At 41.3% G+C, this 16,487-nt stretch overlaps 1 protein-coding gene across 38 annotated transcripts in view; it reads left to right on the top strand.

Annotated features, from left to right (window-relative positions):
* TACC2 (transforming acidic coiled-coil containing protein 2) overlaps positions 1 to 16,487 on the top strand; it is a 155,384-nt gene that overhangs the window by 66,062 nt on the left and 72,835 nt on the right. For all 38 annotated transcript variants that reach the window (XM_083741135.1, XM_083741170.1, XM_083741132.1 and 35 more), the window contains one exon: positions 6,689 to 6,829. In XM_083741135.1, coding sequence (XP_083597261.1) covers positions 6,689 to 6,829 — 141 coding nt within the window. The remainder of the gene's footprint in view (positions 1 to 6,688; positions 6,830 to 16,487) is intronic.

Genomic DNA, 16,487 nt, shown 5'->3' with positions numbered 1-16,487 from the left:
ATCTGGGCTGAGGCATAATTCTCACAGATGCAGGCTAGTGTGGTGCTTTAATGCCCTGGTTTGATCTGGGCATTCCTGCCAATCAGCAGTCTGGTAGGGAAAGTGGGACTTGGAATCACCCTCCTCCCTCATCCATCCATTGGCTGTGGTCATGTAGCCCGCCAGGCTGTGCTGTGCATGCTCTGATGCATTTATGTATCATACCTTTGGCTGGTGGTGGGGAACCTCAGGAAAGGGGTCTGAATGCAGGCCTCTAGGCCTCCCTGTCTAGGGCTGGGAACTCTCCACAGCCCATAACCCTCACTGGCCCTGCTTTGCACATAGTTTTTCTCCCTTACTGGAATGTGTCCTCAAATTCTTGTAATGCCTCTTGCTTGTTTGGATGGAGGAGAGAGAAGGGTGTAGAAACCAGCCTACTGTACTTAGGTAAAATTTACATTTTTTGCTCCGCCCACTTTAGCATCTAGCCCAGCCCACCAGTGGCATATGGCTGTTTGAAGCTTGATCAGAAGAGAATGTGGCCCCAGGGCATTCTAAATACCTCATATGTTGAAAGCTGGCCTTGCCTTGCTATTGCCCTCCATGATTTTGAGAGAGAACCTCTGGACCCCAGAAAATCAGGGTTCTATATTGCAGGGGGAGCCTATGTGAAAAGGCACAAAAGAGGGACAGGAGAGCAGAGGCAGCACACTCACCCTTATTCCTCCACATCATATGAGGGATATAGAAGGCCTGCGTTGGGGCAGGCAATGGGCTCTTGCCTGCAAAATGCCCTCCAATATTTTCTGCACATGCAGGAACTTGATCTGCATGCTGTGGGCCCAGTTTCATTTCTAGGTGACACCATTGATTTGTGTCCTTTTTTTAGATTAAAAAAAAAGGCTGGCTGCCCTATTTCTTTTTTAAGATATTGGGAACAAACAGTACCTGGTTGCTGATAGAAGAACATTACGGTATATTATATATATGAACTGAATGGTAATTTGGAGACAGCTGCAGCAAAGCAGTAGTTTGGGTAAGTTCTGCTCTGATGCCACTGGGCCACAAAATCTCTATCTCCTTGCTCCCTTTCCAACAAATGCTTGTGTCACAGTAATTGCATTTATTGTTAATGTTCCACAACAACTTGATAGTTTACCCCATATATTTCTGCTGTTTTGGAAATTAAATACCCTATAATTAGGAAAAAAGAGAGAGGGAGAATCATTTTGTAATCTCAGCTACAGAGATCTTGACACTGGTGTAGCTGCTTTTCTGATGCCCAGCTTGTTATTCCAAAATCTGTTCCCCATCATTTAATTTTAGAAATTCATACATCTTGCCTGAAGTTGCTGTAATGTTGGTGTTATGCAGCCTGCAGTATGGCTATTTACAGTATCTTTCATGCTATTACCATATAAGGTCAGTGGAAAATTTGGCCAAGAAAAAGAAATGCCAAAGGGAACGAAGAAATAAGCAGTGGATGCAACTGTAAAGGGAATAATTGCATGTTTCTCATACATATGGCCATGTACATTAGCTAATCATTGGGCTTGATTTCAGAAGTGGCCTCAAGGTCCTAGAAATGAATACCTTGAGAACAAATATACTAGTGGTTATGCATAAGTTCAGCAAAGGTCAGCGAGAGGAATAATGTCTTGAGTTCATTGCATTTTAGGGCCTTTCCAGATTACTGAATGGCAATTGCACAGTTTCCTCTTGCTTGCTGAGCTGGATCCAAATATTTTTATTTGAAAAGGTGCCTCTGTTTCAGAGATTCTCGTCTGGATAAAATAGGAAATTGTGGCTTCCTGCTACATGCATGAGCCTCAGGCTCATACACCCCCCCCCATCTCTTCCTTATTAATGTGCAAAGCATTAAAAGCTACTCACTTTTGATTTTAAACGAACCACAGTCTCTTACTGCAGCAAAACTCTGCTTAACCACTTTAGATGGTGAACACACCCATGGTTTGAACCTCTCTTGTTGAAGCTAGAGTTCATATGCAAGGGGGAGCTGTGGTTAGTTTAAAATTGAAAATGGGTGTTTTTAATCTCTTGTATGCCAAAAGAGACAGAGGGCCGAGCCTGTAGCATTTTGTGACTTATGTAATGTTTTCCATTACATCTGAACCAGCCCTTCCAGACATAGACCAACCACAATTTGACAGTAACTGTGGTTCAGACTTCAAAACATGTAATGGTTAGACATACTGTATAGGCAAACCATAGTTTCTGCAGTTTCTATCTCTCCCCCCCCCCCCCGCGCTTCCTTTCCTAATAATTCATGGATGCTCTCTTGAAGCGTGGCTTCTCTGTGTGAGGCAATGTCCCAAACCATGGTTTATTGGTTAGAATAGAATCTCAAGCCACACTTCCTTCAAACTGTGATTTGGAAATCTGTGTCAAATTGTAGTTTCAGATGCTGATGAGGCCACTTGATAACTAGGGTTTGTCAAAATGTATCAGTTTGGAAATCATGACAGACTATGGTTTGGCCTTTGTTCTGAACCATCTCACTGTTTTGAAGTGTATCAAAGTTGTTGGTGTTGTGAAGATTTGTTTTGAGTGTCACAAGCACCTGGCTGGATAATGCCTGCAACATCACTGGAGATGAAGGATGGATATTTCCCCTACTCCACGAAACAGTAGTTTGTAACCTTTTAAAAAGAATGTACACAAAATTTTATCCCTGAAACCTATTTAGATAAACCATGCCGGCAGCACAACCTAAAGGTCCAGAATTCAAAAGGCACCTACAGGAAAGCATGCTTTGCCCACTCTGAAGAGACTTTGACTTCAGTGGTGTATAATAAGGAAATAGATTTCAGAGAAACCTTCTGTCCATTTGTCTGATGCTAAATAGCAGCCTCTTGTACTTCTGCTGCCCCTGTTTTGCTATAATAGATAGCAGATCAGATAACAGGGCTATATGTGTTGTTTCCTTCTGCATATTTTTGACATACATGCAGAGAAGCTTTTGTTCTCTGCAGTATAATTCTGCCCTCTGGAGACTCCCTTCATTTTTTTAAGAAGCAGGTTACTAGCTCCCATGGTTGAGAGGGAGAAACTGTAGTCTTACCTCTATCATAGCCTTCCTTATAAATAAAAAAGAATGTTCCATGCTAGTTCAAAATTTAAACATTCAGTGCATAGTCATTTATGCAAAAGGAAAAAAATGTATGCAGATATGCAAATCTGCATATGTTTTATATTTCTACTATCTGTTACAAATGACCCATCACCATCAGGGACAATGCAGACCAGAATGCCCATATACCACGTAAATCATGGTCAATTTGCCCTTGGAGTTGGGTACAACATTTGTGTGGCACAGGTGGTCTTGAGATGGAGAGAGCAAAACAAGCTGGGTTTTTGTTCATGAGTTGATTTATACGTGCCATATGTGCTGGTGCACTATTTTGAATTTTTAAAAGGAGTATGCACATTATAAACTTCACATGTCCATTCTGGAGCATAAATCACGGTGCTGACAGTTTTGTGTCCTGAAAAGAATTAAATAGGCGGCTTCCCATGCCCCCTTCTCACCCCCATTTCAAATTCCTAAATGATTTGTAATGTCAGGCAAACAAAGTTTGCCCAGACTGGCTCATTTCATTAGGCAAAACTCCTGCTGGTGCCACAAACAAGGTGCCACACAATACTATTTTTCTTCTTCTGCTGCTACTATTTCCCCTCTGGAATTTGCCCATGTTTGAATGTCATATTTGTCACAGCACATTTCTGTTCAGAGTGTTTGCTCTTAAGCTAAGTGGAAGAGGATTGTTCTGTTTACCCATTTGATGGTGGTTTCCTGTGGTTCCTTTTTTTCTTTTTTTTTTGCTGTCGCTCAGCCTCTCACAACTGCTGCAATGACCAGACTACAAATTATCAACAGGGTGATGTTTGCTCTCTGAACAACAGAGGGCACTCCTATAACAAAAAATGCATGCACGGTGTTCTTTCCACCTGTACTCACCTGTTCATTGACCTACAAATAGAGGCATTTTCACACTTTTGATTCTTGCAAATTGAAGTATCAAAATACACCTATAAAGCCTCATTTGCAGGGCACTCCATTTTCTGTCTTGTACTAAAACCTGAAAAACTTTGTTTTCCCTTGTTGAAATACATATGGAACAGGAAACCGTAGAACAATGCAATCCCACAGTTATTTGGAGAAGTGTTAGAAGAATTGCCATCATTTAAAATTATTCAGATGTTAGCATCTTCTTAATATAGTTGACTCTGCTCCATAAAGAATCCGTATTCATCCAAACTCTTGTTTTCTGGATATATATGTATTTGGGTGTGGGGAGTGGGCTTCTATTTTGTGGGCTGCTGGCTACCCCAACTTTCTCAAGGGCAAAGGTTTATGGATCCTGATGGATTCCTCATGTCTTTCACACTGTTTCCCACAGTTAAGTCTGTCAATTCTGTCAATGGTCTGGTTACACTCTGGAATGAGAAGATGTCCTGCGCAACAGATCACTTCTAGATATCATCACCAAAACTGTGCAATTGGTGCAACTCCCTGGTATATTAAATTGCTTAGGGCAATGAAATACTTGAGTCAACAGCTCAAGCATCTGGAGGGTACTAGGTTGGGGAAGACAGGGCAAGAGTCTATATGGCGATAGCAGTGGACAAGGTTTTTTCTGACAGTTTTGTGCAGATGCAATGAAAGAAAGGAGCTTTCTTTAATGATGGCACACCTTTCACCGTAAAGGTAATGTCATGGACTGGGAGAGGAGTGATAGGAGGCACCAGCTAGGGAACGCCCAAGGGAACCCCCAGGGGAAGAAGGCTTAGGGCTAGGGGGTTGGTAGTGAGACAATGATGAGTAGTCAGAGGGAGAAAAGACAGCAGACTGGGAGGAGCAGGCGTCAGATGCTGAAGAGGCAACAGGGTTTAGTGAACAGGAAGAGGCTGGGGCAGAGAGCAGTCCTGATTCAGAGGCTGGAGCGGAGGGGCACCAGGAGACAGAGAGGAAACAGGCTGCTGCAGAATCCAGGGAGTATCCCCCTCCTGACGCAGCCAGCTCCCCTCTCCCCTCATCTCCCAGAACATGCAGAGAAGTGAAAAGAGCAGAGGAGAGAGATTGGTTGCATGAAGACACAGTCTCCCATTGCTTGGAAAAAACCCTGGAGCGGAGGGGACAGGCAGCTGTAGAAATGCGGGGACCTTCAGTCCTCCCTACTGCCTCATTGAGGCAAGACCTCCTGGGAAGAGTTGGTGGGATCACTAGGCCTGTATTGTTTTGATTTCTTTGAATAAAGAGTTACCTTCACTGACACCAGTGATTTTTTTTTATTGCTGACCTTCACCTGACTCTGACTCCTGACAGGTAATTAGCGTAATCCTCAATAGCCCTCTGTGAACAATTAGCAGTATGTTGTACTGTACAGATAAATTGCCCCCCCCCCCGCGCGCGCTTGGGCATCACAGTTACTACAGTCAGATGTGACGATGGTACCATCTGCTCAGATTTTATGAGTACCTTTTAGTTTTTCAGCCTGAGGATGTGGACAACCTTGTTACAGGACTGGGATACCACTTGTGTTTTTGACCCTGGTTGCATCCTGTCTAACTACAACTCAGTGTGTGTCAGAAATACTTCGTGCCTCCTTCAGAGAGGTTGTCATTCCTGCTGCTTTTAAGCAGGCAGTAGTGACACTACTTAGTATCCTGGAGTGGCAGTCAACAAAGTTGTACTCATAGTAGACCTGTTGAAATTAATGGACCTATGTGAATCAAGTTCATTAATTCCAGCTGTCCTAGAATGAGTAAAATTTAGTTCACTACCACCCAGTTAAAATTAAAGGCAGTATTTCAGAACTTGTAGTAACAGCTAAAGTCCAAGTGTTTCTGGATGAAACTGATTATTTAGACCCTTTGCAGTTTGGGAGCTGCCTGGATGTTGAGACTGCAAATGCCTTGGTTGCTCTGATACATGACCTGTACCAAGAAATAGACAGCAGGAGTGCAATCTTGCTGATTTCTCTTGGACCTTACAGCAGCCATTCAGGTGTAGTGCTAAGACCATCTGATTTTCAATGGAACTCCATATGGTTTATAATCCAAAAAATGCAAAAAATATAGCAATTCCTATTGAAACACGCATATTAGTTTGTGATGTTTTAGTGTGGGTTTAAAGTTCTGTCTCCTTGTTTTTATACTGATATTATTATTATTATTATTATTATTATTATTATTATTATTATTATTATTATTATCCTGCAGTTGTATATGAGAGTACCTTAAACAATATGGGCTATTTTTTATCATAAACTGAACGGTTTTATTTTGCTTATTGTTATTTCTGTAAGCTGTCATGAGTTTATTTCATAAAGAAAACTGAGATACACAATTTTACTGATTGTTTTTTAATCATAAGGGTTGAGATTGTGTGTGTGTGTCATTGGTTTTGTTTCACATTGTACAGTGAGATACATGCGCGCGCGCGCACGCACACACACACACACACACACACTTAAGTGGGATAGAAATAAATGTTAAGTTTCTGTTTAGGTCACCATCTGTTTAGTTAGCTGCATCAGGCTTAGGCTTTCCACAGGGTGCCAACCATGGGAATCAATGTTAATCTAGTTTCTCTGGTATTATCCCGTAGAGTTGAAAACATATGTGCACTTATTATGTTTTACATATGTTACTTTTTTTATAATAATAATGACTAATTATTTTGCAGCGTTTCCCAGCCTGGTAGTTGCCAAGAGACGAATAGCCCCAGCACATCTGTTCCTGACTTAAGATCCTTGACTTCTGAACCAGCTACCAACGTAGAGCAGCCTGCCCAAGAGAGCAAAAGCCAGACAGAAGGAATCAAGAGGTAATGTGCAGCCCTTGAAGCAGAGAGCCAAACTGTGTGTGTGTGTGTGTGTGTGTGTGTGTGTCTTGTGTTGCAAATGTTGGCATGTAGCATAGAACTGTAGAGTTGGAAGTGTCATCTAGTCAAACCGCCTGCAATGCAGGATTCTCAACAGGTGGTTCCCCAACCAATCTGAATCCATCCTGGACCCTGCTTAGCTTTGCAAATATACCAGCAGTCTGATTGCTGCGACGCTAGGATGATTCTTATTTGTATTCTTATTTGAGATACTGAACGGTTTTCTGGCTGGCCAAGTGCAGAGAAATGAATTCTCCTTCTCAAGATGATAGCCAATGCTTAACAATCATATGCATTTTAATAGATGTAGATGGCAGACAATTTGACTAAAGTTTGTTAACTTTGGTTCAAATGTTAATCAGTGAGTCTGAGACCAAAGGAAATGGTGCTGGTTTCACAAGCGCCCTGGCTACTTCTCCTCTGTCAAACTTGAATAAAAATAAAAATAAAGATGAAATTTCCTACAAGTTTGTTTCCAAACAGCTGGTTTGTATTGTGGGATTAAATTGCTATGGGCTTCCTTCTAGCAATAAGAAGAAAGGGAACTGAATATGATTGTAGTCAGTTCATGTACAGTAAATGCATTGCTAAGATTGTATGATTACAAACCTTGATAGGATTTGAACTTGTTTGTTTTGTTGTTATTTTGATTCTGTTGCATTACTGCAATAGATAGTATTACTGCTGCAGAGATTGCAGGAAAGAAAAATACTAAAGAAGAGTTTTCTTGTCAGTAGCGAAGCTCTTTCAGCTTAATAACTAATAAAATGTTTAATATGCTCAAAAAATAGCAACACCATATTTCACAGTTAATGCTGTGAAAAACCTATGGGCAGAGCAATCACCACTCTAACTGGGGAGCAGCAGGGCAAAACGCAGCAGTCAGGGCAGAAGTTTTGGGCTTTTTTTTTTTTTTAGATGGTTTGTGTGCTATTCCAAGTCCAGACTGCTGCAGAAGCGGGACCTCAATTGAGACTCTCTCTAGAAACTGAACTCTTAGGATGTAGTAGTAGTAGTAGTAGTAGTAGTAGTAGTAGTAGTAATATTTTAATTTATACCCTGCCCTCCCTGGCCAGAGCCAGAACAACACCAGTAAAATTACAATAAAAACATAATGGGGGGGGGGAACCATTTTAAATGCAGCATCATTTTAAAAGTAGCCCATAGATCAAAACCATAAGGGGAGGGAAACATAAGGGTCAGACTGAGTCCAAACCAAAGGCCAGGCGGAACAGCTCCATCTTGCAGGCCCTGCGGAAAAATGTCAAGCCCGCAGGTCCCTTGTCTCTTGTGACAGAGCGTTCCACCAAGTCCACCAAGTTCCACCAAGATGTAGCAGATCCTTACTTGACCCAGCTCCTCACCCCCCCCCCCCACGATGCCTTACTTTACACAGCTGCAGTGGGAGCTTCGTGGAAGAGCCTCCCATCCATGCCAACTGGCATTCACCAGCAGCATAAATCAGGGGTTAGGATTGCAACCTTCAAAGCCTGATGTCAATTTTTTTTAAAAAAATTTTAAATTATTTAGCAGTCAATTAACAACTGAAATCTGAAATTGTTACCCTTGTTTATATATGCCACCTGGAATAAATTTCACTGAAATAGACTCTCCCCCCCTCACCCTAAATCATTTTATCTAACGAAGAGTACAAATTATAACCCAAACATGCAGGACCTCAGCATTACATCACATCAGTTGCTGACACAGCCATTCATTTTGGTTCCATGGAACCCTTGTCCAGATGTTTTCTGTGATCACAAAAGCCAGCTATGAATCAGGATGTGTTGAAAGATTTTCTAATCCGGAATCAAAGGGCTTTGCTTTGACTATAATTTTCCCTTTAACCAGGCTGAAATGAGACACATGCTCACGTCTGTGTCAGGTGCAAAAAAATGAATAAAGAGAACATCAGTGTTGATGCTGATTAACGGCTATGTGACTTATGAATTCGCACCCCTATTAATGGAAAGGTCATGCGGTGGAATGGAGAATATTGAGCCATGCATTCCCTGGAGGACATGTCTTCTTCCATCCCACCAATTCAAGCTGGCAGCTTGTGACAACTGCCCTATGTGTTGCCAGAATCCGCAAGAAATGCAGGCATCTATCATGCCTCAATTAGCAGAAATGGAAATCGCACATTAAAAAAGTGATAGGTTGTCGTTGCTTCCAATTCGTCGAATAGCAGCAGGAGGTCAGATATCTCAGGGCTGCATGAATGATGTTGACTATGTGAAGCATGCGTTAAAACTGTCCCCTGAAATGCGCTGTAGCAGACCGAAAACACCAGTGGCTTGTTCTTGGTCATGTTATGCTTAATGTTGCTCTACATTAGCGGGAAGAGTGCAACAGCGTCATGGGGGGTTCTATTGGATTTCATTGCCAGTGTCGTTTTTCTAAAGGGAATTGATCCGTATTTCCAAGCACTTAGTTCTAATACTTTGTCCTCTACACAAGTGCCTTTCTGGAGAGATTGCTGTGTATCGCTCTGGATTTCGTTCTCCCTGCCCCCCCCCCTTTGTGATCTAAAGCATACAATAGGTAGGAGAAATGAATATGGTGATCTCAAAAGCGGTGGCAGGATTAAATGATTTGTTGAGCTTTTGTAAGTTTCACAGCCATTTAGGCCTGAAGGAATCCCTGCATTTTCTTAATATTTGTATTCTTATATGCTATCTTAGAAACCATCATTTTGACATCACACTCTCAATAAACAAGACAGGAAAGGGACAAAAACTACACAGGGCTGGCCTGAGATATTTTGCTGCTATATTATTATTATTTTATTTTTATTACCCACCCTTCATCCTAAGGTCCCTGGACACGTTACAGCAATTTAAAATACAATAAAGCAGTTCAAAACAACTTACAACCACAAAAATAGGATAAACCCTAAAAATACACATCTCAGGTAAGGGTAAAAAAGTGTATCTTCAGCATTTGCCGAAATCGGTGTAGTGAAGTTACGAGACGCACCTCTGTGGGGAGGGGCTCCTGCAACTAGGAGCTGCCACAGAGAATGCTGTCTCTCAGCGCACCCCCACCTCCAGTCATGCCAGCTCCAGGGGGACGAGGTGCCTTTGACCCCTCAATATCTGTTGGCAGGGGGCCTGGCCCCCTCAGTGTTGATAGATTAGTAATTGCAGAAAGAAAAAATAGGAGGATGCAAATATAGAAAATGCAAGGAGAGAGAGGGCACAGTCAGCCTCCGCCCCCTTCTAATTGGACGTACTATAAGATCTCAGTGAGATAATAATCTCCTTTTGAATGAAGAGATATATTGGTATGCATTATTTCTTGAGCCAGATTGTTACTGATGATAGTGAAATTGTGTGTGTGTGTGTATAGTTTCCCCCACTGGGGTTTCCCAAAGGGTGAAAATATCAAATAACATTTGTACACTCTCATGAAAAGCAAATACATTACAGCCTAATGATTATTTGCAACTATAATCAAAGTTGTCTGGTAAAGATTCCGCATTTCGCAGAAAAATGTGGAAGTGCTCCCCATCCTGTCAAATGAGCAATTCAAAGTAATTGCATAGAAAGTAGATGTCTCACATTTAGAGCCATTTGTAACTAGGGCAATCTGGCATGTGAATGGGATAACCTTTTGCAAACTATTTCGTATTCTGAAGACATTTTATGGTCATATATTAAGTATAGTGGTAGTGGGGTTTTTTACATGAGACTTAGAAGCAGCAGCCCCATCCCCAAAGTGCTTTGCCTTTGTGACTCTTGCATTAGTGTGAAAGAGAGTTACAGTAATGGTTTGTGTCCATAGAAGCTGTAACTTTTATTTTAAATGGGCTCTGCCAGATATAGGTCTGGGTGGGGTGTATTGACCTAAGATTCTATTATGCTATTTGTCTAGTTGGGTCAGTTTCTTTTCAGGATTATACATACGTTTCCAACATACTACTACAGGTTTGCTTAACTCTAGAATTTCCATAGTTGTGCACTGAAGGGAGCTGTGAGAAACACATGTCTTTGTTCATGTATACACATGTGTGTGAAGCCACATTTGGTTACATGTATAAATCATGAAAGAAATGATAGGGATGCCTGTCAGAAGAGAATGTCTCATATTAAGCTCCCTCAGCTTGTCCTCTCAGAAGCAGACAATAAATTCTTGTTTTAAAAGGTGGTCTCGTAAGGATGTTAAGATCAACAAATGGAACCTGGTTCCTTTCTCCTCAGCCTGATGGTTGTCTGTTTGTGGTAACCCAGAGACAGGATTCCCCCCCCCCCACTGGTGGCACCAGTGCTGTGGAACCTTGTCCTTGCTGAAATATGAGAGGCCTCATCAGTATGGGCATTCTGCCGGCTCTTGAAGACACAGCTATTTAGACAAGCATTCCCTTGCTTTGAATATCCAGCTTGAATAGTTTAAACTGCTGTTTTTGCTCTTGTCTTTTGTGAATTGTAGAAATTTGTTTTAATACCTTATTGAAATTATTTCAGTTGTGTGTGTTTGTTTTTTCTGTAATTGATCTATACTTGTAAACCACTTAAAAGCCAACTTGGCAATTAAGAGGTCTATAGATTTAATAATGATTATCATTGTCATGTGCACGCTTTATAAGTTTAACATTGCATGAAAACAGAAACTATGGATTTAGCCCCTTTTCCTGGACTTACAGCAGCTATAGTTGTCTACATGGTGTAGCGTTTTTGAAGCACTCATTTCTGGTAACACACTTCAAGTAATATACCACTAAAAAACAGTCATGGTGATCATGTGTCCAAAACCACATCTCTTCCCACACACTACTGAATCAAGGATTGTGGACTTGAAGAAAAGAAACTCCATGGGAAATAGGCAAGGATGTTGAGCTAGTGATCTTAGCAGAAGATACTATGTCAGTGCAGTTAATATCCCCTCTTCTGGGAAACTGGCTTGTAAAGTCCACTCATTTCTTTTTGCCTAGTGCAGTGCAACAGCTGTGCGGTCTCCGTTTCAGATAAATGCTGGAATTGGGAAAGCAATCTGAATGATCCTATATCCTTTTGAAATACTGGGCCTCTGGTAGCCATAAAAAGGTCTCCAACAATGTTGGAACAATCCCCTTAATCCCTGGTCTTCACCAATCCAATTTAATGAAACAATAAAACATCCTTCCTCCTATGGGTAGCAAAACTCAAAATTCAGCCAGGCGATCTTACTAGCAACAAAGAAATCTTTTGCAGATTGTCACTTAAATGCACTTTCATTCACATTTTTATTTCTTGTTTGCACAATTTCTTGTTTATTTCATGTTTTTATTTCTTGTTTGCACAGTGATTATCCCAAATACTTCACTCCAAAAATCACATTGATTCCCCGCCCCTTTTACCATGTCAAGGGAATAATCAAAGGTTAAAGAGAACGGAAAGGTACAAAAGGATGCCTTGAATAATTAGGGCTGCTGTCTCTATTCTCAGCTCCATATCAGTAATGAAATGACACTCTTTCCAGGTATTCAATAGCAGAAGGCTGGATAGTTTTTGTGTGCAGAGGCATCTTGTTTTGTTAATGACCCTGATTAATTAGCAAGGTTTAAAAATACCATTAAGCAGTAGTGGTGCTGAATAGGGCAACAGCGCTGGTCAATAATTTCTTGTACAGTGTGTAGTATCTCTTAGTGCCACTCTTAACATTTTTAACACTGTTCTTTGTTTTTATCATGGAGAAATGAAGCTCTTTGAGTGACCTAGTGAGCAGAGGAAAGGGCTGGTGGACGAAGGGATACCATCTATGCCATTTGAGCTCTTTGAAGGAAGGTTTGGATAAAAGAATGTGATATTTATATTCTTTGAAACTGTACAGAATTCATTCCGAGGCATTACATACGCTGAATTCAGGGTATGATCCATCCACATCAGCCATTTGTCAGATTTGAACGTTTGCAAAAAAACAACAACCCATCGATTTAAAATACTTTTTAAACTGTTTACAAAAGAAGCATTTTCATTTGATAGACTGCATGTTGAATGCGCCCCACCCCTCTGAAACAAGAACTCTGTAAGGAGTTGGCATGGAGATTCTCTCAAACTAGACACAGGAAACATAATCTCCAAAGCTCTGTGTGGCAAAAGTATTTGGGGGAAGAAAACTGAAACAGTCAATGGACTGTTGACAAGGGGGAATTATTAACGGGACAGTTCATGCCAGGTTTGGGTTCTATGGCAGTGAAAGAAATTCTAAGTTCAGTATACAGTGGTACCTCGGGTTACAGATGCTTCAGGTTACAGACTCCGCTAACCCAGAAATAGTACCTCGGGTTAAGAACTTTGCTTCAGGATGAGAACAGAAATGGCGCGGTGGTGCGGCAGTGGCAGGAGGCCCCATTAGCTAAAGTGGTACCTCAGGTTAAGAACAGTTTCAGGTTCAGAATGGACCTCCAGAATGAATTAAGTTCTTAACCTGAGGTACCACTGTAGTTCGAAAAATCCTGGAATGTCCCCCCATATGAGCATCCCTACCTTTCAAAAACCAACATGCCAAACAAATCTTACCTCCCTTGCAAGCACTCTCTTCTTCTTCCTGAGCTCTGGAAGGCTCTTTCATGGGCTTTGGAGTCTCTCATGAGAGCTTTCCAAAGCCCATGCGAGAGGTCTCTGGCTTGTATGCATTCAATTTGTGTGATTGCGGCTAGCCAGCTACCATCTAAACTGTGGCCATGCAAGTTAAATGTGTGCCACAGGGCTTTCCAATTGTGCAACAGGGCTCCCCCTCCCTCTTCTGCCCACCCTGGACCACTCCACCTCCCCCAAATGGTTGGGGGGTGTTGAGAAAACCCACAGAATTGGTGAGGAGTGCTGAGATCATTTTTAATGACCCCTTTCTAAGGGGAGTATTCATGAAACAGTTTGCAATAACTGAGTGAATACAAATATAATGTAAAATAATAACATTCACTAAGGAACCATTTCACAAGAGTCATCTACCTGCAATTAAAACAGCAGTGCTTAAAAAATAACATGCCTTTTCTTTATCATTTGTAACTAATAAAATGTCTCCATTGGAAGATTGAAATCACTAGGTATGTCCAGAAGGCATCATTTTCACATGTCTTTTGTTTACTTTGCTGTGACTTTGGGGACATAAGTCTAAACTGGTGCATTACTACACATGATTTCAAAAAAACCCAAAAACTAAAACTAAACATCTCTCACTAGAGTTGGATTCGGTTAGAGGTCTCTTGCAACAGATAGCAGGTGCTTCTCCCCAAATGGTTGAAGGTTGTGTTGTGGAGGTATCATTCTTTGTGTGTTCTTGCTGATGCTGCTAGAATCTTTCCTTTTTTGCAGCTTTTTGATCTGAGTAACAATGGAACAAAATAATTTAGAGTCCGTACAATAGAAACATAACCTATATCAGCCTTCCACATCCTGGTACCCTCCAGATGTTGTTGGATTACAGCTGTTATCTGCCCCAACCAACATGGCCACTGATCCACGTGCACAATTTCTAGAGGGTATTAGATTGGTAAAGGCTGATCTATATTGTATCACTAGGAACTACTGCTTTTCTGCATCCATGGACATCTATTTTAATAGATGTTGTGTACATCTATTGATCTCTGATGTGGTAGCCTGTGGAGAGGGGGAGAAGTTTGCAGGGCTCATCTGCACACCACATTCTGCAGTCATCACTAGCAGACTACTTTTTAAAATAGTGGAAGCCCACATTGCATATTTTGGTTGGGACAGTTCTGTGTTGAAACCTACAGATATGCCACTGACACATATAATTTGGCTCTGAGGGGGATGTGACAGCAGCCTTCAGATATTTAAAAAGTTGCTACAAAGAAGGTAGGGATTGGGGGGGTGTTGTTCTTTGACACAAAGAGGCAAAATGTTTAAACTCTGGGATGCTACTTTATTTTAAATATTAACAGGGTCCCTCTCCTATTGTTGTTAGTCATTGATAAAGGTTGAACAACAACCTTAACTCCCAAAGTTACACTGAAGCAAGTATTGGGACAATGTGGTGGGATCACTGGGAATGAGAGTGCTACTTTGTCGATCATAACATTTGTGCAATGTATCCTAGTTTGACAGGTGTGAGCATGCCTATTGTTTCTTAGTATTGAGCAATGCACCCAGTGAAAATAAGCCCATTTGTCAGGTTTTAAGGGATGTGCAAAACGACGTTTGGTAGAAGCACAAAGTAGAGTGTCAAAGGCTGCAGCAAACAAGACAAGCGCCAATATTGGTAGTATAACTGTTGAGTCTGTAAAACGAATGTTTTGAGCTCACTTGTATTCCTTAATGGCCAGGCATGATCCAGGAGAACAAATTTAGACCTGCGGGCATCTGTTTTTGGCAGCTCTCTTGCACTTTGTGGTAACACCAGTGTTGAAAAATGTTTCTCCGGTTGAGGACCTGCCTTGGAGCGGTGGCAATCTTCTAGGGGACTCTTTCAGCATGTGACATGACCTATTAGATTTCTTTCCACGTGGCAATTTCATGGATTCGTGTTTTAAGTCCTGAAGGGTACCATTGTAATAGTTAGATTTCCTGCATCAAGCTGGCTGTAGACTTTCATCCTTGTAACTGAACACAGTTTTCTGGAAATAATGTATGATTTCTTTATGGTTTTCAACTGGTAGCCAAAGCTAGCTGAACAAGAGAATATTATGAATAGTATTTGCCGTGTTGTTCATTGCAAGCTTTGGCAACTTTCCTCACTTCCATTTGTTTTACCATAAATGCATATGAACAACCCTGAACTACCCCTGTCAGATTTCTGTATCTGATGTTTGTTAGCTCTTTGGTGGTACTGGGTATAGAGCTGGCCTCCTCTCTAATCAGGATGAGGAGGAAGAGACTATGAGCAAATATTTTTTCTGCTGCATGATAACCAGATTCTGTTTCTCTTCTTTCAGCTCTCTCTCTCCTTTTGCTAATGTGTGTTACACAAGAACTAGACCTAGCTCTAAAGAACTGTTCCAGTAGACCATTTACTAATGACAGCAGGACACATATGTGTTTTCAGTTAGAATGTGTGTTGCTTGTGAATTAAGCACAAGAACAAAAGAAACAAACAAAACCCTCATCGCCATCAATAGGCATAGAAGGTTTAAGGGCAAATAAATGGTACTGGTAGCGCTTTGTTGAAAATGGGCGTGAAAAAGGAAGACTGTAGAATATGTTTTTCTTCATGCCAATGTTTATGTTGCTGTTTTCAGTTAGGAACAATATGCAATAATACAATGCAGTGGCCCTGTTTTGCCTTCTGTTCTAGTGGTGTATGCTAGAAAGCTATAGTTTTGTTTTGTTTTTTGATGTGTGGAATTTATGTTGTATGGGACTATAACTGCATCCTTTTCTGCTATATCCAAGCACGTTGGGGTTGAAAAGTAAAATTCTCTCAGGGCCTTTTGAACCTCTTGTTATAGGGAAATTATGCATGTCTGAGAGTAGGATTGTTCCCCCGCAGAATAAAACCAGTGTGGTTTATTTGGGTGTGTTTTTGTAATAGATTTGATGAAACTAGCCAGAAAATATAAGCTCTTTGCTTTTATTCATGTAGTCTTAAATGGGAGACTTTTGTTATGTGCTGGACCCTAGGTTCCACTGCTGGGGTCTACCAGTGGACACGGGTGGTGCTG

Source organism: Podarcis gaigeae, assembly GCF_964106915.1.
Source record: "Podarcis gaigeae genome assembly, chromosome: 5".
Classification (NCBI taxonomy): domain Eukaryota; kingdom Metazoa; phylum Chordata; class Lepidosauria; order Squamata; family Lacertidae; genus Podarcis; species Podarcis gaigeae.
The sequence above is the reverse complement of the archived record's forward strand: the minus strand, read 5'-3'. Positions and strand labels throughout refer to the sequence as shown.